Genomic DNA, 24902 nt, shown 5'->3' with positions numbered 1-24902 from the left:
TCTGTGAAAATTTGAATTGAAATAAACAATGTATAATTTAAAATCATAATTTGTTTAAATGGTTATAAAAGTAAAGGCTGGTAATTTAGGTGGAAGCTGTGCTGTCTTTGGCCTGTAGTCACTTTTTTGAGTGGTAATGGTGAGGGAGGAGTGGCCGGAGAAGGTGTTTATGTACAGCCTGCCTGTAGCTGTCACTCCAGATTTCTTACCAGGAAAGCAGTAATAAAGGCACAAAAACCAGTTTTCAGGGAACATCTGTTTCTTCTTTGCCAACAAAAAGAAACAGTGTAACATAAGCTTCTTTTAATCATTGGCTTGAGAAAGTGTCTTCCAAGATAGAATTTTGAGGCTGGAAAGACATCAGAAACCCTGAGGTCCAGTGGCCTCTTTAACAGAGAGCTGATGAGATGTGCTCAAGGTGACCAGAAGTTTTGTGACAGAGTCAGGATTAGAACTAGGTTTCGATAAAATATAACATAGAAAATTTGAAAATTTCAAATCCAGACTTCTTTCAGTACTGTGCCTAAATGGGCATCCTTGTTTGGAATTCATGGTCACGGTGCTCATGGTTAAGATTGTCCTCCACCCATTTCATGATGGATAAAGGGGAGCTTATTAAATTTTTTTACTTGAATCTAACTAGAGCATAATGGAAAAATAACCATATGCATACATTTCTACCACACACAGAACCTGGTTTAGGAAACTTGTAGGTTATTCTTATATTTCCTAACGAAAAAAAGGAAGCACCTGTGACACCATCACCATTTCCATTACTTAAGGTTACCCTGTGGTCTGACAGCCCCCTGCACACTCAGGCTGGCTCCTGACCTTTGACAGGAGCCCCAGGCTTAGGAGGGGCTTCCTTTCCTTCTCATTCTCTGACTGGACTGCCCACAGGATGTGGGCCCTCATCCTGGAAATGGCAGGGCTCACTCTTGACCACTGGATTCCAGGAAAGAGCAAACTCAGTGATGTGGCCGTCAGCCTGCCTGGAGTGAGGGTGGAGGGTTGCAGCCACCTTTCCCTGGCTGAGGTTTCTCCGTGTGCTCTTAGCCTCTGAATATTTTGTTATTACGAAAATCCTCTTGCATGTGTCATGTCTGGGTCTGGGAAAGAATTTTGAACATCTTCTTACACACCCGAGTGGAGAGTGGCTTTCTCAGCCCCGTGCTCCAGTGTCTGCTTTCTCAGGTGAGCACAGCTACTGCCTGCCAAGGGCTGCGAGGGGAGAAGGGTCTTTGTGGTCAGTCAGGTCCTCTGCTCTCAGATCAGGACCAGATACTGTATAGTCACCACCTAAACAACATACACTAGTTACACTTCCATAGTTTGCAAATTACACTTTTCACACTTTGAAACAAGCTTTTGTCTTGACCCACTTTGATTTTAATCCCTTTAACATTTCAATCTAAGTAACCAATTAAGTCTTACCAAAATACAAGGTGTGGCTGTAATTTTGTGGAACCAATTTTCCTGTAAACAGGCATTGATGGTACATAAATATTAATCAAAAATGCTTTGGACAATGGAAGCATTGCTGCATTTTCAACCCATTTGGTTGTGTAAATTGTTCTTAATATTTCATAATCACAGTTTTTATTTCTATGGCAGAACAAATTTTAACTCCTGAAAGACAGACAAATCTAATTCTATTTAATGTTTTATTTAAAATGACCAACTATGGCTGTTGCAGAATTAATTGGTATAAATGATTAACACCAAGGACTTTGGAATTAAACAGACTTGGGGATCTAGTGCTAAGCTCCACTCTTCTACCTATGCAGCCTAACCTTGGGGGGGTTACTTGTCTTCTGGAGAGAGCTGGCAGAATGGGCAGAATGATGGGTCCTGTCCCACGAGGTGGCTGAGATGAAATTAGATGATGGATGTTAGGTGTTGAGCTCTCCGCCAGGCTTAAAAGATGGATTGCGACCACCTCCCTCCTCTGCGCCCTATTTGAAAGGAAGCCACAGTTCACCTCAAACCTACAGGCTTACAGAGAGCCTGAACTTTTACCATTGGGGGAGTGGGCTGACGATTGGGAACAGTCCCACGGGTCTAGTAAAAGAGAGCCGTGGAAGTGAAGCCATGGTGGCACTTCCGCAGCTGCTCTGGAAGTGCTTCCCAAAGCAGTGGGTGGCCTGCGGACCTTTTCCGACTGACCTGGAAAGAAACTCGCAGGAAGCATCTAGCGAGCAGGTGAGGCGGCTGTCTCCTAGGTATTAGATGTTTTGTGTTTGATAGACTGCGGATGATTTAAGACCCTGGAAAAAAGGCTCCTAACAGAGATGGAAATCAGGGCAGGGGTGGTATGCAAACAGGAGCAACGCGAAGGCCACTGGTAAGCAAGGCAGAGCGAAGAGCAGGCCTTACATGGACAGGGCTGCGGTGGGGCTGGGTGGCCAGGTCTCGGGCCTGCCTGAAACACATAGCCTGTTCTCAGGCGAGCGAGCACGTGCCGGAAGGGAAAACCTGATGAGGTTTAGAAGACAGGAAACAGAAGCGTCCCCAACAGACCTGGGGAGTAAGGCGTGTTTGAGCCAAGCTGTCTGGTCACGGTGTTTGAAGGGCTGAACTCTGGAGCCCTGTGGAGGTTTCACCACCTGCTCGTGGGAGGTGGATTTCCAGGGCTTTTCCGCTTGTGTTGAAGTTCCAGGGAAGCGTGCGGGTACAGCGGCAGCCTGCCTTACCACATGGATTCGGGGCAGGTCGGGGGGGCAGAGCGAGTGCGCCCCGTTTGGTCCTGTGGCCTTTCATCCTCCAGCCGCGTCCAGCGGGGAGGCTGTCCGCCCTGAGTGCGCCCAGGTGATACTCCTGCTTAACTGGCGTCAGGGAAAAGGTGATGCATGAAGGAGGGAAGCCGTCATCCTGAGAGGGGGCCTGCACGCCTGGCAGAGCTTCAGCGGATGCCCGCACATCCTAGGCTGAGAACCAACGCGTGTGGGGATGTTTAGAGAGAATCTGCTGCCCTTTGGGTGGGTGGGGGTCGGCTCCCAGGTGGCCCAGTGATGAAAGACCTCCCTGCCAATGCAAGAGCCGTAGGAAGACTCAGATTGGATTCCTGTGTTGGGGAGATCCCCTGGAGTGGGGCATGGCAAACCACTCCAGTATTCTTGCCTAGAGAATCCCATGGACAGAGGAGCCTGGCAGGCCAGGGTCTATGGGGTTGCAAGGAGTTGAACACGACTTGGCGACTGAACAATTTCTGTACAGCAAAGTGATTCAGTTATATATATACATTCTTGTTTTATATTCTTTTCCATTATGGTTTATTATAGAATATTGAATATAGTTCTCTGTGCTATACAGTGGGACCTTGTTGTTTATCCATCCTCTGTATAAAATCTTACATCCCCTAACCCTACCCTCCCACTCCATCCCTCTCCCACATCCCTTCCCTTTGACAACCACTAGTCTATTCTGTTTGCCCCTGAGCGGGTTTGTTTCTTAGATAGGTTCCTTTGTGTCACATTTTAGATTCCACATGCAAGTGATATCATATGGTATTTTTCTCTTTCTGAATTCCATTATGTATAATCTCTAAGTCCATCCATGTTGCTGCAAATGGTATTTTGCTCTGTTTCTGGCTGAGTAGTATTCTACCATACATGGGTATCGCATCTTCTTTCTCCATTCATCTGTCATTGGACATTTGTTTCCATGGCTTGGCTATTGTGAATAATGTTCCTGTGAACATAGGCATGCATGTACATTTTTTAATTATCCAGTTTTTTTCTGGATCTATGCCCAGGAGTGGGATTGCTGGATCATATGGTAATTCTGTTTGTTGTTTTCTAAAGGAACCTCCACACGATCTTTCACAGTGACTGCACCACCTTGCATTCCTACCAACTGTGTAGGAGGGTTTCCTTTTCTCCACACCCTCTCCGGCAGTTATTTGTAGACTTTCTGATGATGGCCATTCTGAGTGATGTGAGGTGGTATGTCACTGTAGCTTTGATTTGTATTTCTTTGTTAATTAGCAGTGTTGAGCATCTTTCCATGTGCCTGCCTATTGGCCATCTGTATTTCTTTGAAGAAGTGTCTGTTTAGGTCTTCTGGAAGATGGGCCATTTTTGTAAGCAGTGCCTGGATGGGTTAGAGCTCTCTGAGATCAGGCACTGAGGAACGAAGAATGCCAGCTAACTGGACCATTGGAATTGGAGCAGGCACAGTCTGTGCTAGATGTTGGCATGTGGGGAACAGATGAAGTTGTTCAGCAGGTACCTCTGGGCTTTTTAAAGTCCTCGTGAGCACTGCACAGGCTTTGCTTTATGTACAGCGTGATGGCTAGAACCGGGCATTAGAGTGAGCTAGATTTTAAAACCGTGGGTTGCCTTTCTCCAATTGAGCAAGGTTGACAGGACCTGTCAGAACTACAGGCCATTTTGTGTAAGGCTCTGTTTTACTTTGCTTTATACCTTTTTCCTGATGGGAGAAAATATGATTGCAGTGTAGAACATAAGTCAGTGATTCTACTCAGTTCAAATTCTGAGACAATTAAGTTACAAACAGAAGAGACTAATCTACTAATCCCTCTATGACTACAAAGAGAAACTTTTGTGTGATTGTCTGTTTGTAGGCAGTTTTCTCCTTCCATTCAGCAAATAATACATTTCCTACCAGATTTTCCATATATTTAATGGAGATCAAAAATTAACTTGCTGCTGCTGCTAAGTCGCTTCAGTCATGTCCGACTCTGTGTGACCCCATAGACGGCAGCCCACCAGGCTTCCCTGTCCCTGGGATTCTCCAGGCAAGAACACTGGAGTGGGTTGCCATTTCCTTCTCTAATGCATGAAAGTGAAAAGTGAAAGTGAAGTCGCTCAGTCGTGTCCGACTCTTTGCAACCCCATGGACTGCAGCCCACCAGGCTCCTCCATCCATGGGATTTTCCAGGCAAGAGTACTGGACTGGGTTGCCATTGCCTTCTCTGAAAAATTAATTTAGGTGGTTAATAATAATCTCAAGATATTATAGGTAAAGAAAAATAATAAACATACCAATGTAAATGACCCAATAAAATCCAGACTCTGCCCCCTTTGTGTAGGTATTTCCTCAGTCTTTGGTCCAAAACAGAATAGTTAGGTCTGGTTACTAACTGCTTCCATGGATAGGAGAAATATGTTCCCATGTTCTGTGGCTATAGGCATGATGAAAACAAAGTATTTTTTTTACATTGGGGGAAAAAAACCTGTTTAATAATAGATTATGAAGCAATTCAAAGAAGATTAATTTGCTAGTTATTTTATATGTGTGGAACATCTCTCATTTTCCACTCGCTGTCTGTAGAGGTCAGTGAGGTCTTCTCCAGCCCAAGAGGAGGTGTGAACTGAAGGTTGGAGGACACTGTCCAGCTCTCCAAACCTGGGCTTTCCCCACTGTGAACCTCTTTCCATTATAAGAACTTGATATTTAAAGTTTACTATTGGAAGAGAAGGATGCCTGTGTTATAACAAATGCAGGTGGTGAACAAGCTTACTAACAGCAAAAAACATTTTCCTAGGGGGCAAGTGCCCAGTAAATAGGTATTGAATGAGTGCATCGACCATTTGTGTTTAACTCCGGTTTACTATGCCTATGACACCGTTGAGGACCACATTCTTCTATTAGAATCAAGACGCTTAACTTAGTCAGTTCAGTCACTCTCGTGTCTGACTCTTTGTGACCCTATGGACTGCAGCATGCCAGGCCTCCCTGTCCATCACCAACTCCCAGAGTTCACTCAGACTCATATCCATTGCATCAGTCATGCCATCCCACCATCTCATCCTCCTCTGTTGTCCCCTTCTCCTCCTGCCTTCAGTCTTTCCCAGTGTCAGGGTCTTTTCCAATGAGTTGGTTCTTTGCATCAGGTGGCTAAACTACTGGAGGTTCAGCTTCAGCATCAGTCCTTCCAATGAATATTCAGGACTGCTCTCCTTTAGGATGGACTGATTGGATCTCCTTGCTATCCAAGGGACTCTCAAGAGTCTTTCCAACACCACAGTTCAAAAGCATCAATTTGGTGCTCAAGCTTTCTTTATAGTCCAACTCTTACATCCATATATGACTACTGGAAAAACCATAGCTTTGACTAGACGGACCTTTGTTAAGTCTATTCAATTTCTATTAAAAAGTAGTTCAAGTCTTGTGTGCATGTATCTGTATGTATCCCTAGGTTTCACAGGGCAGCTCTTAAAATTTCTGTGTATGAACAATAACATCCTGTGGCAGATATAGTAATTTGTACAACTACTATGTCACGTGGAATTTGTTTTCTCTTCTCTCCCTCGTGACTTCTCTCCTTTAAAAGGAAACCTATGCACACATCTTGTTATTGCTCATGGGCCTCTGTTCAGAGGTTTCCATATTGTTGGAACCTTAGCCCAAAGTATAGAGGAAAAAAGTGACATTTAGGACAGTGAAACTGCTCAAGATTTCTTCCAGCTAAACAGGCAGTTGCTAGAAACCCTACAAGCAAACAAACTAAAGCCAGGAGGAAAGCACCCTCCGTGAGGACCAGCCGCGACCGCAAGAGAAAGGCTGAGCCCCACAGGAAGGCTGGCCTGTCCTTCTAGGCCCAGGCCAGCTCCGAGCTCACTGCGGGAAGGAGGCAGAATCACTGCAAGACTGCAAAGAAGCAGGGCCCGGTAGGGAGTCCCTCTGCCCAGATGCCCCAGGAGAGCAGCCCCGGTCTGTGTGTGCCTCTCAGGGCACTCTGGACTCTCCTGCCTGCAGAAGCAGGATTTGGGTAGAATGGGCCAGGGTGGGCACTGCCAGAACACCCAAGTTACCTGGGAAAAGTTATTCTGAAGGAAATCCAGGAACTAGGAGGGACCAAGTTGTGGAAGAAACAACTGGCTCAAGAGATTCAGACAAGCCATTTCTTTCAATATCATTTATTCATTTTTTGTGTCATAAAAAATGCAGAGGAGGACCCCAGGAGAGGTGACTTGAGTGGGCTTTGGCTGAGGCTTGAGTCTCACTTGTATCCTTGCTCTGTTTGCTTGGTGGACAGACTTTTACTACTAATCAGCTTCTTTCTAAAACTTAGAAGGGACAATATGTTGCTCCTTTTTTTCCCTCCAAAGTAGCGTCACTTCCTACAGCATTTTCTAGTTAACTGGAGAGAACACAGTGGCAGCTTTAAACAGTTACAACCACTTGGTTCATGTATGTTAAGAAAATGGAGAGAATTTCAAATGAATATGAAACCTTTAACAAGTAGGTCCCCTGAACATAATAGATATTTTCCCCTGGTTCAAGTTTAGGACTAAATGAGGAGGAATTGGAGAGGTTCCAGAGGATAGTAATGAAAATGATTAAAGGACCAATGATGAAAGGTTTAAGGAATTGGGATTACTTAGCCTGGAGAAGAGAAATTTGAGGGGTGATTTAATGGCAATCTTCAAGTACAGTATGTGGAGGGTTATTACAAGTATGGTAGCCAGCTGTTATCCAGCTGTACTGAAGGTTGAAAAAAGGAAACAGAGCTAGAATTTCAGCAGGAGATTGAAGTTAGACCAGTGGTGTCAGTGGTTCTCAAACTAGCTCAGTGGATTGTGGAATCTTTGTGGAAGATCATGAAATATTGATGTTTCAAACTTAAAATATGTAGGATTTGCTAAACCTGATACCAGGCTATATAACAGTATAACAGAAGCTTAAGGGAGGGAGAATTATGGCCTCCAAGTTGGGAAACTGTCGATTTGGGCAGATGAGTGGGAGTTAGACACAGGGATCCTTGACTGGGGGAGACCAGTGTGAGAAGCAGGGGGTCTGACTGTGGTGGCACCTGCAGAGGTGCTGAGCGCTGCCCGTCAGGGTGCCTGCGGGCTCAGGAAGGAAGGAATCGCTCCCACCTGAATCCCGCGGCCCTGACTCTCACACCGAGCCCTGTCCAGGCCGCACACACAAGGGCCTCTGAGGACTCACGGCCTGCGGACGGGGCGGCCGTGGGCCTGTCCTCACGGAGGCTGCGCTGGCAGGCCTTCTGTCACGAGTTCCAGCCAGCTCTGGCCTGGCCTGTGGATTCAGGTCACCATTACCAACTGTAGAGCATCAGGAATTTCACTCTAAAAAAAACTTTTAAAATGTTTTATTACAAAGCTTCTTTTAAAAAATGCTCAGCACGTTAACTCAAACTGGAATGACAAAACGTTAGATTGACAGTTTGGGGCAAAGGCTGTGCCTTGTTATTAAAAAAAATGGGTACATATCAATGCTCATTTTAACAACTGGCATAAAATCCCACTAACTGGCTAATAAAAACAGATACAAATACAGAACATTTAAAGTAATAACAATTCAAGTGCTGGGCTTTTTACAACAAGGGGGTAAGAAGGAAAGAAATGAAAATTCACTGCAAACTGGTCTGCTGAAAGTATCTGTTAAGGTTTACCATAAAAAAAAACAAAGAGATCATAAGAAAAATAAAGAGGACTGCCAACTGCTACCCACAGAGTGGACTGGCTGTTATGTTTATTTAGCTCTATCAGACACCTTACAAAGACAGAGAGGCCACTATTGTTACAGGTCATTCACGGAGAAGCCACTTAGCAGACGAGATCTCTCTCAAAAGAAGGAGGCTTCTTTTCATTTCGTTTTTATTTCAAACAGTTCCAGATCTTTGAATTTTACTTAAAAAGCTCATAGCTAGCAAAATATACAAGAAAAATAAAAGAAGTGTAAATTTAAAAAAAGTTCAAGTTTAAAAAAAGCAAACAAGACAGATCTTTTTGCACTGTTAAATAAAAGCTTGAGGAGAAGAAGAAACACGAAGCCAGGAACAGGGAACTCTTCCCCACATTCCTGCGGGGACGCTGGCGGCTCTGCTGCAGCCGCTCCCAGTGCTCAGGTGCTTGGGGCAGGCGAAAGCAGCCAGGTTACTGTCCTTGCCAGAAGGTTACAGATACGGATGCAGGATGCTCTGGGAAGTGCACAGCGGAGACGGGGGAGGAAAGCTGCTCAGCTGACCCAGGGCCTGCTAGCATTCTCAGGTGCTTTTTTTCTTTTAAAAAAACCTTATATGCTTTACTGTGGAACTTGGCTCTTGCAGTAGATGAAAGGGGGTTGGCAGTGATTGTCTTTATGGATCAGCGTCTTTAGCAGTGACCTCAGGGTGAAGTTGGTGTCATTTCTCCTTTGGGGTCGACTGGGCAAGCCGTGGAGACAGTCTGGGTTTTCAACAAGCTTCCATCTCCAGGAGCGGTCCCGGGGTCGCTGCCTTGGCTTTGCATGTTGGGAATGAGCTTCGTTTTCCACCTCGAGAAGGAACAAATAAAATGCTATTAACGCGCATTTGCCACAGACCTTTACAGATTTTGAACCTCAGCTGCATACAGCACGTGCATTTAATTAATCCTCTTTGTTGATCTGGTGATAGCTAAGACAGATTGCCCTAAGGCAGCCCTAAATCCTGAGATTACGTTAGAGAATAAGTGTACTTTACTGAAGTGTTTACCTTGGTTCCATGTATATGTGTATATATATATGTACAGAGTTATGTGAAATACACATAATACTTTGGATCATGGTTTTTAAAAATAAATCTGAAAAACATCAGAAGAGAATAGCCAAACATGAACTGTAATGGCGGGCAATGGCCAGCTCAGGGAAGGAGCTGTCGTTCTAGAGTGTTTGGTCTTTCTAGTCCACTGTGCGGAGCCACTGTAGGGCTCTGCATGCGTGCATGCGTGCTGAGTCGCCTCGGTTGCGTCACACTCCTTGCGACCCTGTCAGGAGACTAAAAGCACACTCAAGTGAGTTAGTGCCCCACATTCCCACAAGCAGCCATGCGGCCAGGATGTCTTCTGTCCGCTCATATTCAGTCTAAGGAGCATAAGCTTCTCCAATATTCAGGCTTCAATTCTCAGTATTTTTTTTCCCTTTATAACAACTGGGATCTCTAATATTATCTTGGGTTGTACACTCAACAAGTATTTAAAGATGTTGCTAATGACAAGAGCATTCAGAAAGGATAATCCCTAAATCCCAAAAGTTTTAATAATCTTAGACCCAAAGAGTGATTACAAATAAAACACTGCAACAGAATCAGAGAGAAAAGGAAAGCAAAAGCACCCCCAAGTTCAGCTCCTCTGTGGAGAGCATCCGATGCCCCTCCTTTGGAGCTGGGGAGACGGCCTCGTCCAGCTGCAGGGAAGTCATCTCCCCCATCTGGTCCCCTGGCAGCTCAGACGAATCTCAACTGTCTATGCGGCAATGCCCTTTTATAAGCAAACATTTCCTTGAAAAAAAATTAATTCTCAATAGTGGAGTGCATTCCTTTATGCTTTTTATTTGAGTAGAAAGAAACCTTGGAGGAGAAGTAAAAGGGAACTTTGAAATAGTTTAATAATGAGAAACTAAACGCAGGATGGTGAGTTCCAATCCACACGGTGCTGTTCAGAGAAGAGCAGTCCGTAGCCCAGGAGCCGGGAGGAGCGGTGCCGTGGGCGGAGGTGAGGATGGGCGCAGCCAGTACGCTGGAGGGACTTGCAGAGCGCAGAGTGCACAGTGAGTCCCTGCGCTTAGGGCTTTTACCAGCTACGTGTTAGCATTATTATTATGGCCACCACCACCAGTGCTGTCCCTCAAGATGACGCATCAGCACAGCTGTGAAGAAACTGTTTATCTGGGTGGCTAGTGAACAGACAAGTGAAAGCACCATGGGAGGAATGCTGCCTTCAACACAGCGAGGTCTCCAGTGACAATTTCAACGCCTCTTCTGCAAGATTACCCTTCGCCCAGTTAACAGGAAAACCACGCTACAGCTCTGTGGTTTTTAAAAGTTTGAGCAGAGTACAGATGCTTCACACAGGAGGATGGAAGTGCAGCAAAGGGCCTGGCTTTCCAAGGAGACAGGGGCAGAGCCTGGGCAAGGGGTGGAGGCACTGCTCACAGATTCCTAGTATAAGGTGCTTGGGCACCCCTGACTCCCAGGGCCAGGTCCAGGTTGCTCTTGCTGGTGAGGAGTGGCTGAGCAGCCCTGGGCCAGGAGTGCACAGCAGCGGGAGGCCAGCTCTGTTCAGAAAGGACTGGCCTCAGCAGCCACGAGCACCAGCCCGCTGCTGGAACCTGTCCCCAGCCCAGCCCCAGGCTGACCCTCAAGTCACGGGGTGGCAGCCTGCATGGCCCTGTGGCGCCCTGGCCCTCCTGCACTGCCCGCTCACTGAGTCGGCCTCTTCCCACCTCACAGCACCCTAGGTGCGTTCTGCCCCCTCCACGACCAGTCCTGGCTGGCCAGAATGACCACTTATCACAAGGTCGCTGCCCTGGAAAGAATTTCGACATTTCCTAATAAAGCCAGTTCTTCTGTAGTGTCACACGTTCCCACCATTGTTTTATCACCACAGTTTCCTCTTCCAGGATCCTCCTGGGAAGCTGGTTTTAGTGGTGCTCTGTACAACTGCCAATCAAAAAGTGACTCTTTCCCACCTTGGATGCTCTAATAGTTTTATTAGTGTTTAAATAAAGTGGTAAAGAAACTGTCTATCAAATGGGCACCTTATTTGAACCTGGTTGGTCCTTTAAAATATAAGGTTGTCAGGGGAGACCAATTTTACCCCAAATGGGAAAAATGGGGGCCTTAAAGTGTTGCTTTACAGATATAAAACAGGTCAAATCAAGATTCTTTTCAAGAAACCACAGGCATGAGGCTTGGGAGACTGGAGATGTCCACATCTAAGGCTTCACTGGGGGGCTGTGGCTGAGGCTGGGCTAGCCAGGCAAACCCCTGTGCAGCCCAACCCAGCAGCGGAGTCAGTGCAATCAAAGCTGCAATTACTGTGCCCGCTTCAAAGGGAGCTTGGAGTCCCATCTTACATGTCAGGCTTGGGCTCCCTCCGCGAGGAGTCACCATGTGGGCCATTTGTTGAGTGACTCTGAAGGAGGCACAAGAAAACACCCTGCCCTCCCCCAACATCCAACTGAAATCCAGCACTCTCTCCTGGACTGAACTCCAACCTTGACAGAATATCCTGCTAACCAAATGGAACCAGGAGCCCAGACAGACAGATTTGCTTATTAAGAGCCCAAGTGCTAAAGGGAAATCTCAATTTCAAGACGTACCTGCGTCTAGGAGATGACCTTGGGTCAAAACATGTGAAGAAAGGGAAAGGGGAGATGTCTTCTTAAGTGCAAACATCAGCCTTTATTGGAAGCCAAGTGCTTTGCCAGCCCTTATCCTTGGGGTTCTGTGGCCCCACCCCACCCCCCAGTCTGTCCTCCAGCAGAAGGGGCAAGGAACCAAGCCCATCAGCAAGGCCAAGGTGGAGAAGAGGAGGGCTGACACGTGACGAGGACCCACTTGGTCACGTGCAGCCACGCGGGCACAGCACGCCGAAAGATGCCTTGCCGTCATGTAACAGCACCTCCTTGTACAGAAAAGGCGAGGAACACACAAAGGTGGCTGGAGTAAGAGATCCTTCCCCTCCCAAATGTTCCTAGCAAGGAGCAGGAACTTTAAAACGTTTTTAGTTCTGAGGTGCAGTTTGAGGAGAGAGCATCAGAGATGAGTCTGTGAAAGGTGAACAGAAGCAGAGACTTTGTAAAGAGCGCCCGCCTCTCCGCAGCACACCACACACCTCCTGCGCACGGCCAAGTTTTCCTGCCTCACCTCCAGGCAAACCAACACAAGCCTGCTCTTTCGGGGCGGGCGCCCCTCTGCATGTGTGTACGCAGAGAGCGGACTTCCAGAGCAGACAGCGAGCATGACAGAGCTGGTTTGCCCTGTCCTTCTAGAGGGGACAGAGGCGTGTGCTTGTCAGGGACTGGTCTGAGGGACCTCTAGAGATTCGCCGGGGCTCTTGGTTCCCTGTAGGTCACAGGAGCTGGCGAGGAGGAAGGGACAGCGTGGGCTGAGCCCTGCGGCACCAGGCACTGGGGCAGACACAGTGTCATGCAACCGAAGGGCCGGGCTGTGTGAGGCGAAAGGCCTTGGCTAAGGTCACCATAGGGGGCAGAAATAGCTTCTGAGCCTTAAACCCAATTTCTTTCCACCGCACTGCAGAGCTGAGTTACCACTCCTTTGCTTCTCGCCTGCCCGCCTGCCACACCCGTGAGCCAGTCAACAGCACTGTTATGACAGTGTGGGGTGGGGGGGGGGGGGTCTACATCTAAACCGCTGCCAACCCCAAGATGACCTGCTCTCAGAGCAGGATGAGAGGACAACGAGCATGAGAAGTAACTGGGAAATGTAAATCTCTAAGATTTAAAGTATAACCTACAAAAGGCAGATTCAGGTCTTTGAAAGGATCACCCAGCATTTGAGAAAAAGAACGACCGATAACGTGTGGCTGGGAAGGTTGGTGCTGTCTATTCTTTCTACAGTGGAGTTAGTCCTTAAGTCCCAGCGTCAAGCTAGCTGGCCCCCAGTCCCCAGCTATAAGCTCTGATGCAAGATGACTCCCAAACTGTGGAGGAAGGAGGGAGAGGTCAGGGCCATGAGGGGTCACTGGCCTTGGGCTTGGACCCAGGTCATTTAAACCAAGGCAAGGTCACTGCATCTGTGTGGTTTCTTCCCTTGTGGTTATTCAGAGTAAATCACTATCCGGGCAACCAGACTTTGGCAAAGTTTAGAGGACTCTGAGGCAGGCCTGTACCTATGAATAAATTGCTCTAGGGGCTTTCTTATTCCCATCTGCAGCTATTGGCTTCTCTTCTCATCATGAGGAAGGACATCACACTGGTTGGCTGGGCCTCACAGATCCCACCCTAGACCATTACCTCCATGGGAAACACTGCAGAAATATTCTCGAGGAAAGTTTCGAATAAGAGAGCCTCAAAATCCATTTTACTTCTGTATATCAAAGTGCTTCAGGAGGACAATATCTATGGAGACTCATCTACCCATCTCTAAATTCTTTATCCAATTCACCTTTTCCCTCCGCAGGTTCTCCTCACTAAAGATGCTAACTTCACCTTCACAGAGAGAGGCAGCAGATCGAGCGCACGCTCCTTTTCCTTTCCACCGCCATTTCTGCATGGGCAGGAGTCTGGGAGTCTTAAGTGTGCGGGGCCTAGGGAGGTGACGATGCGTTGTGGGTTCTGAGCATGAGCTCTGAGAGTATCAGTCCTGGGCTGGGGGAGCCCCAGCCTTTATCACATCACCTGAGTTATCCTCAGCAAGCTACCTGAATGTAAAAACCTCAGTCTCATCTATAAAATAGAAATATCAATAGTACATCATTACACCTCATAATGTCGCTGAGGGGGATGAAAGGAGATAATCACCCGTGACAGACTGCATGCCTAGCAGCTGAACGGTGCAGGGAGTGTTGGTTACTGCAGCGGGTGGAGACGTGCGCTAAAGAGAAACAGCTTGCTCTGAGCCTGATGCTGCTGCACACCGACCACACGGGCCTAGACAAGTTCCTGACATCTTCTCACCCCTCAAACAGTGCAAAGATCCCTCCCCATACAGGGCTGCCACAAAGCGGGGTGTAGAGGCTCCTGCTAGCGCATCCACACAGGATACGTGGCCCAGCAGTGTTGGTTCTGGTTTTGTTGTTCCGACCTCATGTGGCACGTTTGGGGATAAAAGCAATTGTTGTATTATTTACAGAATTTCTGGTGGAAAATTAAGAATAGAGAATTCTGCAAAGTCTATCTTATCAAATGTATTATAAAATATCTTCTACAGTGTCTACAGAAATACAGTGATACCTGGGAAAAGTAATACCAAAGGGCAGCAAAAATTTTGTTATATTTACAGAGACTATTATCTAAAAATTTAGAAAACTTCAAGTCATTTGACTTAGGACGTAAACAAAAAAGTGGGCACTACTGTTTGACTGAAATGCTTTCCTTTCTTCCCCCTCATTCTGTTAAAAAAAAAAAAAAAAAAAAGAGTGACTTTGCTAAGGCAGGATCACCTCAGATTATTAGACTCACTCCTTGGATCTAAGACCTGGCAGCTTCAGACCCACAGAACACAGCTGAGGAAGTGGAAGGGCCTTAAGCTCTCACTGCAGTAACAAAAGATTCATGCAAAAAAAAAAAAAAAAGGCACATTTACCCTTCCTAATAAGAGCACCCTCCATATGCCAACTCAGACTCTATTTACTTTTAATGTATATATTATTCAAATAAGTTTTGTTTTCTGGTTCCCAAATCCACAAAATGGATCTGAAGGAACATATTTACTAGTGTCAGGGAGAGATACAGTCCCTGGTCAGAATGAGAAGACAGTAAATTAGAAAGAGCGGATCTTTAGAAATCCCCTGTTATTTGGGGTCATTTACAAGTGTCAGACACCATCAATTCCTTGTTGCCATATACCATACAGTACATTACACTACAGAACAATGGCATGAGGTATTAAAAAATATTTAAATTACATGTACTCTGCTGAACAAAGAGCGGTACTCACGAGAGTTAAAAAGTACATGTTTTGATACTTAAACAGATAAACCTAAAGTTCTCTGGCAAACTCCATTATCCAGAAGGAAAATTCTCTCAGTTTCAGACAACTCAGTGAGAAAACATTCTATTATACCAAATTTGTCCAAAACATTTTATTCTATCAACTATTCTTAAGGGCTTGGATCTTAATTTCACAGGTTTCCATGGACAATACTGAAGACCACGTGTCTCGAGGGTTGTAAGAGCCTTATTCTTCTCTCCGTCTGCTATCGTTTTTTAATGGCACATGATCACTCCTGCTAGGGGTCAGTTTCCTATTTGTTTCCCAGGCAACTTAAACCTGGTTTTAGCTCTTCTGACCATTCAAGAGCGGCACAGAACTGCTGGGAAGGACACTGCAGCACTGCAGAGGTTTTCAAAGCTCTCTCCAGAAGCACGGTCCTCTCCCCGTGCCTTCACCAGTGCACAGCTGCCGAGATAAAACCACCACGCGCGCTAGACTGACAGCCCAGCCACCAGCGTGTAGCGCACCGAAGCAGGCATCTGCCTGCCTCCCTCTTGATGATTCCAGTGCCAACACACCCCTGGTTTTTTCACTTTCTCCTTGTAAGCCTTCATTTCTACTTTGAGACTTTGGACAAAGGCTTCGTGTTTCCTAGGTATTTCCAGTTTTACTAGTCTGTAAACAGTTGGCTTTGCTTTCTAACTTGACCAGCCAACCTGGGAACCAGAGGCTCACTGATAGTTAATGTGGGTGACTACATCTGTCCTCGGGGAACAGAATTCAGGGCAAAGATTAGGCAAAAGTGTCAAACTCACTAGGGTGAGCTTTAAAAACTGTATGAAGTAAATGTTTTTCTCAAGGAGACTCCTGAAAATCTTTAGACCTCTCCTTGACTCTTAGGAGCACACAGCCAAGTCTCAGGCTTCAGGCAAGTCTCCTGGAAGACCTTCAGTCAGTTCTGAGGAGGATTCCAGTCCAATCAAATGGAAAGCTAGAAAAATTTTTTAAAAGATGTAAATCCAAGCACTGCACAATCAACTATTGTGCTGTCTACTATACTAGAAATTACTTCTCCCACACACCTGTTGGCCCGGGAAAATCAAGGCTGAAGTTTTCATTTAGGAAAAAATATGTTAAATTCTCAGTTTAGCAAGTGTACAAGGTAAAGATTATTCCAAGGCCAAAATCATAGTGTAGTGTGTCTGTATATGGGTGCCTGTCTGTATCTCTTGGTGTGCTTAACTCGAGGTTTTTTTTTTTAAAGGTAGCTTGTTTTTATTTTTTAAATTTAAATTTATTTATTTTAATTGGAGGCTAATTACTTTACAGTGTTGTATTGGTTTTGCCATACATCAACATGAATCCACCACGGGTGTACACGTGTTCCCCATCCTGAACCCCCCTCCCCTCTCCCTCCCCGTACCATCCCTCTGGGTCATCCCAGGGCACCAGCCCCAAGCATCCTGTATCCTGCATCAAACCTAGACTGGTGATTTGTTTCTTATATGATATTATACATGTTTCAATGCCATTCTCCCAAATCATCCCACCCTCCCTATGGGACAGAGTCCAAAAGACTGTTCTATACATCTGTGTCTCTTTTGTTCTCTAGCATACAGCGTTATCATTACTGTCTTTCTAAATTCCATATATATGCATTAGTATACTGTATTGGTGTTTTTCTTTCTGGCTTACTTCACTCTGTATAATTGGCTCCAGTTTCATCCACCTCATTAGAACTGATTCAAATGTATTCTTTTTAATGGCTGAGTAACACTCAACGCACAATGCTGAGTAATACTCAATACACAATGGAGTATTACTCAGCCATTAGAAAGGTAGCTTGTTTTTTAACTAGACTTTTGGTGTTATATGATCAAAGGAAATACACTGAAATATCATAATTTATATAATTTTAAGATAGTGGACTTTTTATATGTTTTGCTAAAATAAATATTAGTAAACTAATCAGTAATGTTTTTTAAGTTAGTAAACACAGAATAATAATCTCCACCTTTTCAAAAATTCTTAATTCTTTGCTGCTTCAATTCCTCATGAATCTTAAGTCAGGAAGGGAAGTATTTGATGATAATCTTTGACTTCTGACAACCTTGAGATGTTACGTAAATCAAATCTAACATGTACCAGAATACTGGAAACTCACAACTTGATCCTTGTTCTTTCAAACCCAAGAATTCTTCCATGACTGCACAGCTCAAGTGTGACTTACTACTCCAGGAAGCCTTCCTTGAGCTCGTTTTGTGTATTAATACTTCTTGTTCTCTTTAACACAGTGGCTGTATGTGCTCCCTCTCTACCATAAAACATATTATTTTGTAATTATTCATTTGTATGTCTGTATCCTCTTAAACTGAGAGTTCCTCTGGGAATGGGCAGGGTTCATTTAGCAAGTCACCCCACTGCCTAAAGCAGTTCTTGATTTGTACAAGTAGACCTCACTGGATGTTCACAAAGTGAACAAACAATTGGTGTTTATGACATTGGCCTTCACGGGAGAATGTGTGCAGTCTCACTGCCTGGGGCCCTGGGCTCCCAGCATTCCCACAAATGAGTTAGTTAAAAAAAAGCTAAGGATGAATTTGGATTTCTTGAAAGATCCCACAGCTTGGAAATCACCTCCGATTTGGAGGAATGCTTTTTATAGATCCTAATTCTAATTATTCCTAAAGTTGGCTACAAGATGTTGAGACTGGGTTAATGCTAATTTCTTTGTTTCAACTTGATTTCACCAGAATGACTATCCTTATATAATGCACAAAAGTTGAAACACACAGGCAGATGGGGACACGGCTGGGTGTATGAAGCAACTCCAATGGCATTTCCCACCAACAAAGTGAAAGCATTAAATGAAACTTGTGTCTTTTAAGGAGACAAGTTCTCAGACGGCTTTTTGTTCACAGAGGAGTCTTTTCCCTATAATCCACCATATCCCATGCTAGTTCAGAGTAATGAGAGCTCCCTACCATTTGAGCTACATCACAGACGTCTAAGCTCAGTGATCTAATTTAATGCGAATTTCTTTTAAGGAGAGCAGGATAACGGTAAGTTTCATTGTATAGACGGAAACCCTCTCGAAAATCTCTTCACGTTGGAGCCACAGCCTCTTCCCCGTCTGGGCACTGCGTTCCATCAGCTTTGCCTTCCTGCAGGGATAGCCTGACTTCAGGATTTCCCTTCTGAGCTGAGAGCAAGCCCTAAGCGTCCTCACGCACACTGTGGGCAGGATCCAGCCTAAGCAAACCCTCCATCTGTCTCGAGCTCCTCTCTAAGGTGGAGCCAGCGCAAGTGGGACTGAAGTCTGACAGACAAGAGGCCACTTGGCGGCATCAGTAGCGAAGCGAGGCCTCGAGCTGGAGGCAGTGCTTCTGAATCTCATTCCGGGGGCGAGGGGAGGCGACCTACACAGGATTAAGGGCAAGCACGTCGTTTTCAAGATCATACAGGCGCCTTATTCTACAGAGCCACTCCACTCGGACCTAGAATGAGGACAGATTAGTAAGCAGAAAAGAGACTTCGAGTCCCTTTTCTAACACTCAGGAGGCAGAGCAGCCCGCGGAAGCACAAAGCAAACCAGGAAAAGTTGGGACTGGAGGCAGCTGGGAGCTTAGAGGCCAGCAAACAGTCCTCTTTCACTTCTGCCTTCTGCTGCGGGACCAGAGGCTCCTGACTTAAACCTCCTGCCCCAGGTCATCACATGGCACAGAGAGGGCGACTGTGAGAGCCTGGGTGGCCTCAGTCCTAGTCTAAGCGCTTTCTAACAGCAGGATGCTCTGTTGCCCTGGTCTTCCATCTAGAACAATACACAGAATACCCTCCATGGGAAATAATCGGTTATTACTGAGCGCCACCCCCTCAGAAGGCCTTTTATCATCGTCAGCCCAAAGCCGACCCTTCAGTCACTGTGCTTTATTTGTATTACAGCACTTACATGTTTCTGTTTGTTTTTAATCAGTTGCCCTGCCAGCAATGTAAGCAGAACAGAGCAGGGACCTCTGGAGCCTCATTCAATGCTGTATTTCTAGGTATTACAGAGCTAACTGGCATTTATAAAGTGCCCAATAAATGCTGCATAGTAACTAAACAAGTCAACTACTACCCATAGAAGTTTCTGAATTCTTAAAACAAAGAAAGGGGTGGGGAAACAGCAGGCGTAGTATCATTCCTAATTTGCTGAAATCTTTATGAATGCAAATCTGACCTCTCTGCTTAGTAACTCTTATCAAATGACTGGCAGTGCCGTTCTCTAAAATAGGATAGTGTGGAGGACAGGACTTCAAAGGCTGCATGACTGATCCAGCACCGAGACGGGAGAGGAACACTGAAGACTCTGATTAAGTGCAGCCCAGCTGACAAGAGCCAAGAATTTTTTCTTGGGGCGGGGGGAAGGTAAGCTTTGTTGTGTTTTTCTGGAGCAGGGCAGAGGGGACACCCTGACCTTAAAAAAAAAAGCAAAGATGAAAGTGACAAGGAAGCATAATGATCACTGTAACGTTATTTTTAAAAAAGGAGATATTTGGGGTACATTCTAGAACAAAAAGGCATTTAGCTAATCTTTGAATCTGAAATACTATTTAATCATAAAGGACACAAAACCAAATATCAAAGTCTGAAGTATAGAAACACATTTCTGCATGATTTTTGAATAGAAACAGCATTAAAGATGGTGGTGCAAACAGAGGACCGAGTAGATCACAGCATTATCAGTCCTTAGCATGTTGTGCTTATGAGGGTTTTCCATTTAGAGCCAAGCATTAAAGGAGCTGCTGTCCATACCCAGGTGTTCAGTAATTAAAAGGACAACAGTCTTCAAAAAATAAAATGCGACAAAAAAGGTACAAAAGCATATGTGTTTACTACTAGAACTATTTCTAAACTATGATGCTGTAAGTACCCGGGGGCTGGGCCTGTGCTCCTGGTAACCCAGCTACAGGCCTGCTCAGAAGAGGTCCTCAAGAATAGCTATTAAGTTGAATTAAATGTGAACATCAACTGTGACATTATTTTTCTGATACCCGTTTGGTCACTTGTACGAAGAGCTGATCTTTATACTCGGAGAAAAGCCTGCCACTAACTACTAGTTTATAAGACTTTTGAAATCATAAAACAACAATGATGAAATTATGAAGAGCTCTGGGACTCTGAATAAAGATGAAGAAAGTCTCACAGAGGAGAGGACAGCTGAATTGGGTCTTGGTGTGGGGTGGAGGGATGAAGGGAGGCCACTGATGATAAACAAAGAACCCTAAGGGGTGGCACTTACTGTTCCCATTTTAGAGTGGGGGGAAATGAAGATTAAGAACCTCAAGCTGGGCAAACAGTGGATGTAAAATTCGTATCTATTTGGTACCAAAATCTCTGCAGGCTTTCCTAGGAAAGTCCATTGAAATTTTAGCACCAAGATTAAGTTTTAGAAGTTTAAGTGGTCATCTGGTTCTAGTCAAGAACGAAATGACCCACAAGCTAATGCTCTTCTCCTGAGAAACACCGTGCTCAGGCAGAGGAAATGGGCTGTCCAAGCACAGGGACAGCACGTGCAGCAGCCTCCATCTGTCTGGGGGACGCAAATGATTTTGTTTGGACAGAGCACAGGACACATGGTTGGCGGTGAGGAGAGGCAGAACACGGAACCCTGAGCAGGCGGTAAACGCAGGTCCGCGCTAACGTGGTCTGCACTGTGTCCTTCAGACGGGGGGGAAGCCCTGGCCCTTTTTAAGCAGGGAAGTGGCACCATCCGTTTGTGTTTCAGCAAATCCCTCTGAGAGCAACATAAAGAACTGGCAGAAATGAAGTCTGGCAGCAGGACAGTTATCCAAAGGCTAGTACAGTGACCCAGAGGGAAAGTTAGAGCACCTGAGCTGAGGCTGTGGACTGCTGACTGTGGGAGGAAAGACTCGAGACAGACCCCAAAGATGGGAGCTGACGGGACTGAATGCAGGTTCCTAGAGAGAAGAGAATCAAAGGGAGCGCCTCGGAGGAGAACCGAGAATTCACAGACACACTAAGAATTTGAAGCCTAGCAAAGAATGAGGGAGTTTACAAAGCCAGATTTCCACCAGGGCTGCTGGTCATATGGTCAAAAATCAAATAACTACCATAAGCAGGAATGGAATAAATTTAGCTATAAAGATGAGAGCGAGATCTAGCAATGGTTACCAATAAAGCACTTGATAGTACAACGTAGTTAATAAGTCCATGAGCCATATATTTAGACAGAAAAAAATGAAGCCTCTTTCTCCCTAGAAATAAATATGTTACTTGTAAGCCTCTAAATATCATCCCAACTGAGAAAAAGTCTCTACAGAGCAAAACCTTCCAAGTCCTGCGCCAGTGTGGGCCTGAGTTCCTCCAGCACAGCCCCAGGTTTGCAGAGTCAGATGGCATTTTGCTGGTTTCTGTTACTTGTCTTTTAAGCAGGCAGATTGCCACTGGTTAGTAAGGAATGGTTGACAAGAGTTAGGGGAAAGGGAATGGGGAAAGATTAAAGGGGCAAAAAGGGGAAGAAGAGAGACACATACTATATTGCAAGTCTATAGCCGGTATAAAAACCATCAGATGTTTTAAAGCACTGCTTTGATTCTGGTGGGCTTTCCTCTTTAAAGGAGCAATGCTGAACGGCATCAGTATAAGCAAGAAGATTCACAAGCAAGTGCCTCTGTTTATAAATAATGTCAGCAGTAGGACCAGAGAGTCGTTCTTACCATGTTTCAGATGTAGGCAGCTGTCATTCTTGGACCTGTACCTGCAGAAAATTGTGTCTTTAACAAATTTTTATTGAAGAGGTTTTTGTACATTCCAAATACGTAGTAGCTACAATATAATGTGGACCTCTTTGCTTTATTTTTTTATGGTTCTTATACCAGCCATTTTTATTTGTGCAGTACACGTAGAGGCCTTATCTTTATGAAGGAAAAGGGGAAATAAATAGAACCTCACTGATTGATGCCTTGAATTACTGTACAGGAAAGATAAACCCTAGCATCATGTTTTATATTTTTAAATAACCCCAAACCATAGAAAAGATTCTCCAGGGGATACAAGGTGGCATATCACAGGGTCATCATAAAAAACTGTAACGTGAGCAATTACGCAACTAGAAGAACAGAAGTGTCAAAGCAAAGAGAAGACATAAACAACAAAAGCAAAAACAAAACCGAGGAAAAAGGAAAACAATCACAGTTAACAACGAGGATTCCCAGTAACAGGGCTTGGGGGAGCTTTTTAGATGTACCTTCACACAGTCACATTTAAAAGAAAGGTCTCTGAAACATTTTAAAGGACTTTCAGGAAGAAAAGCCGAGTTTAGCTCACAGTAGAGCTGAAGAATAAAGCAGTGTATGGGAAGACGCAGACTGCTTTAAAGGTGCTCCTCAGAAGCAGAATGGGCTGGGAAGGCACATGGGGCCTACCTGATGTGGACTCCTGTAGCTTCTCTCTCTTCCTCTTCTTCTTCTTACCCTGGAAGAAGACAGGCACACGGTCATAGACTGCACTGTGAGCACCTGGATGAATGTGGTACGAAAGGACAGGCAGGCAGTCAACCGAGAGAGAGACGCCTCATCTCTTTCTTTACCATCCGTACCTAGAAACCGAGAGCAAGAGAACAGTTCTCGTCTGTGACCTTTGTCTTTTTAGCTTCACACTCAATGTCATAGGTACTGAGTTGGCAGTGGCCACACGCACACAGGATAATGATGTCCTAGGGCTGTGGTGGGCTTCCCTGGTGGTTCAGGGGTAAAGAATCCACCTGCCAGTGCAGAAGACGCAGGTTCAGTCCCTGGGTCGGGAAGACCCCCTGGAGAAGGAAATGACAACCCACTCCAGTATTCTTGCCTGGGAAATCCCATGGACAGAGGAACCTGGCAGCTACAGTCCGCGGGGCAGCAGAGAGTCGGACAGGACTTAGCAGCTAAACAGCAACAACAAGGGCTGTGGCCGTAGCACCTCCTCCCATTCAAGGAAAGCCCACATAAGGAGGTGCTCCGGGACTCCTTTTATCGCTAACCATCACACTTAGAATCCACTTCTGGTAGAGGTGATGATAAATCTTCCTTACTATGAATTTGACCATCTAATTAAACATCCACAGTGTTAACAGGATCTTCAGCCCCTGTGGCACAGACATGACATGACTGAGACAGCAGTAGCGGGGTAAGACAGAACCTGAGAAAGCTCGAAAGGTAACTGTAAAGACTCATTTACGGCAGCTAAAGACCTTGCTTCCTAAAAGACATAACAACATGAATACGCCTGCAATTTAAATGCAGCTCAAAACCACCTTGATCACCTATTTCCATCTCAGGTCTATTTATACCGCTTTAATTTTCTCTTTTCCTTCATAATTACTTTCCCCTCAAAAATAACTGTAACAAGGCATAGACAACAGTATGCAGTCCACTTATATGAATAGGAAATGACCAACCTAGATTAGGATGGTCTTTTCAAGTAAGTATGACAGAACACACATCACATCCAGCTTCTCTGTCTGCTGTAATAATCACACTCACAAAAAATAAAACCATAAGATTATACTGAGTATATTGTACAAATATATAAAAGTATGTATTCTTATGCACCTCAAGATAGTTTTTTTTTCATGTCACATGACCTGATCTTGGCAAAGTTGACTGAAACTGTCCCCATAAACACTAAGGCAAACAACAGATATTAGTAACCTTGGGAAATGGCATACCAAAAATAGTGGAGTCATCTTGAGATGATTAAGGTACTCCAGGAAGAGGGGAGCAGACAGAGGAAGAACATGCTTCTCATAGGCATTTACTGTCCCCCTTTCACATAAGTCATTCCCTCCCATGCAATGACTTATGGTTTTCAGAAAGTGCAATAAGGTAGTTTCATGTACATGGCACTTTCTTCCTCACCTCCTCCTCCTCCAAGCTCCCATTCACCCTTTTAAGATTCATCTCAAGTGTCATGTAGGACTCTTCTCTGAGAGCTTCCCACCATAATCTGACTCCTCACAGGGGCCATGATGAGCTGTGTCCCTGGGCCCCTTACCACAGGGCTGTCGGCACTGCCCGAATCTCAGCTCATCTCTGCCACCCAGCACATGCCTAGCACGTGCTTAGAACATGCAACTGTGGCCTGACATGTCAGACTAATGTTGCTTTTGTGAAATCACCTGTACTATATTCTAGGAATACACCTGTGCTTCAAGAGAACTTATATTTATGGTAGACAAAAAGACTTATGGAGTTTGGATATTTTTGTGTTACTTTACACAAAAACAAACAAAATTTCATGTGTAGTAAATAAACTTTTCATGAAAACCATAAATAGTACTGGGGTTTTAAGCACTACACTTAGAAGCTTCAATAAGACAAATATAACAATACACCTAAGAATATATGTTCACTGTTGATTTATGAAAGCCAGTTACAAAATGAAAGTTATAAAAACAAATTGAAGCTATATAATCTGTGATGCCTTAGGGCATTTTAATATTAAATATTGAGATACATATTTAATATGATCTCAGTGAGCATTAGGATAGTATTCTGATAAAGAAAAG

General features: G+C 45.0%; 1 protein-coding gene across 1 annotated transcript in view; it reads right to left on the bottom strand.

Moving 5' to 3' along the window:
* Window positions 1-9147: 9147 nt before the first annotated feature.
* The window catches only part of LEF1 (lymphoid enhancer binding factor 1), a 120712-nt gene continuing 104957 nt past the window's right edge, over window positions 9148-24902 (bottom strand). The window contains exons 10-12 of the mRNA XM_052641939.1: window positions 22780-22828; window positions 22072-22112; window positions 9148-9249 (exon numbers count right to left, since the gene is read on the bottom strand). Of these exons, the coding sequence (XP_052497899.1) occupies window positions 22078-22112; window positions 22780-22828 (84 nt within the window). The 3' untranslated portion in view covers window positions 9148-9249; window positions 22072-22077. The remainder of the gene's footprint in view (window positions 9250-22071; window positions 22113-22779; window positions 22829-24902) is intronic.

This window comes from Budorcas taxicolor, chromosome 6 (assembly GCF_023091745.1).
Source record: "Budorcas taxicolor isolate Tak-1 chromosome 6, Takin1.1, whole genome shotgun sequence".
Taxonomy (NCBI): domain Eukaryota; kingdom Metazoa; phylum Chordata; class Mammalia; order Artiodactyla; family Bovidae; genus Budorcas; species Budorcas taxicolor.
Note: the sequence above shows the minus strand (reverse complement) of the source record. Positions and strands in the feature narration are given on the sequence as shown.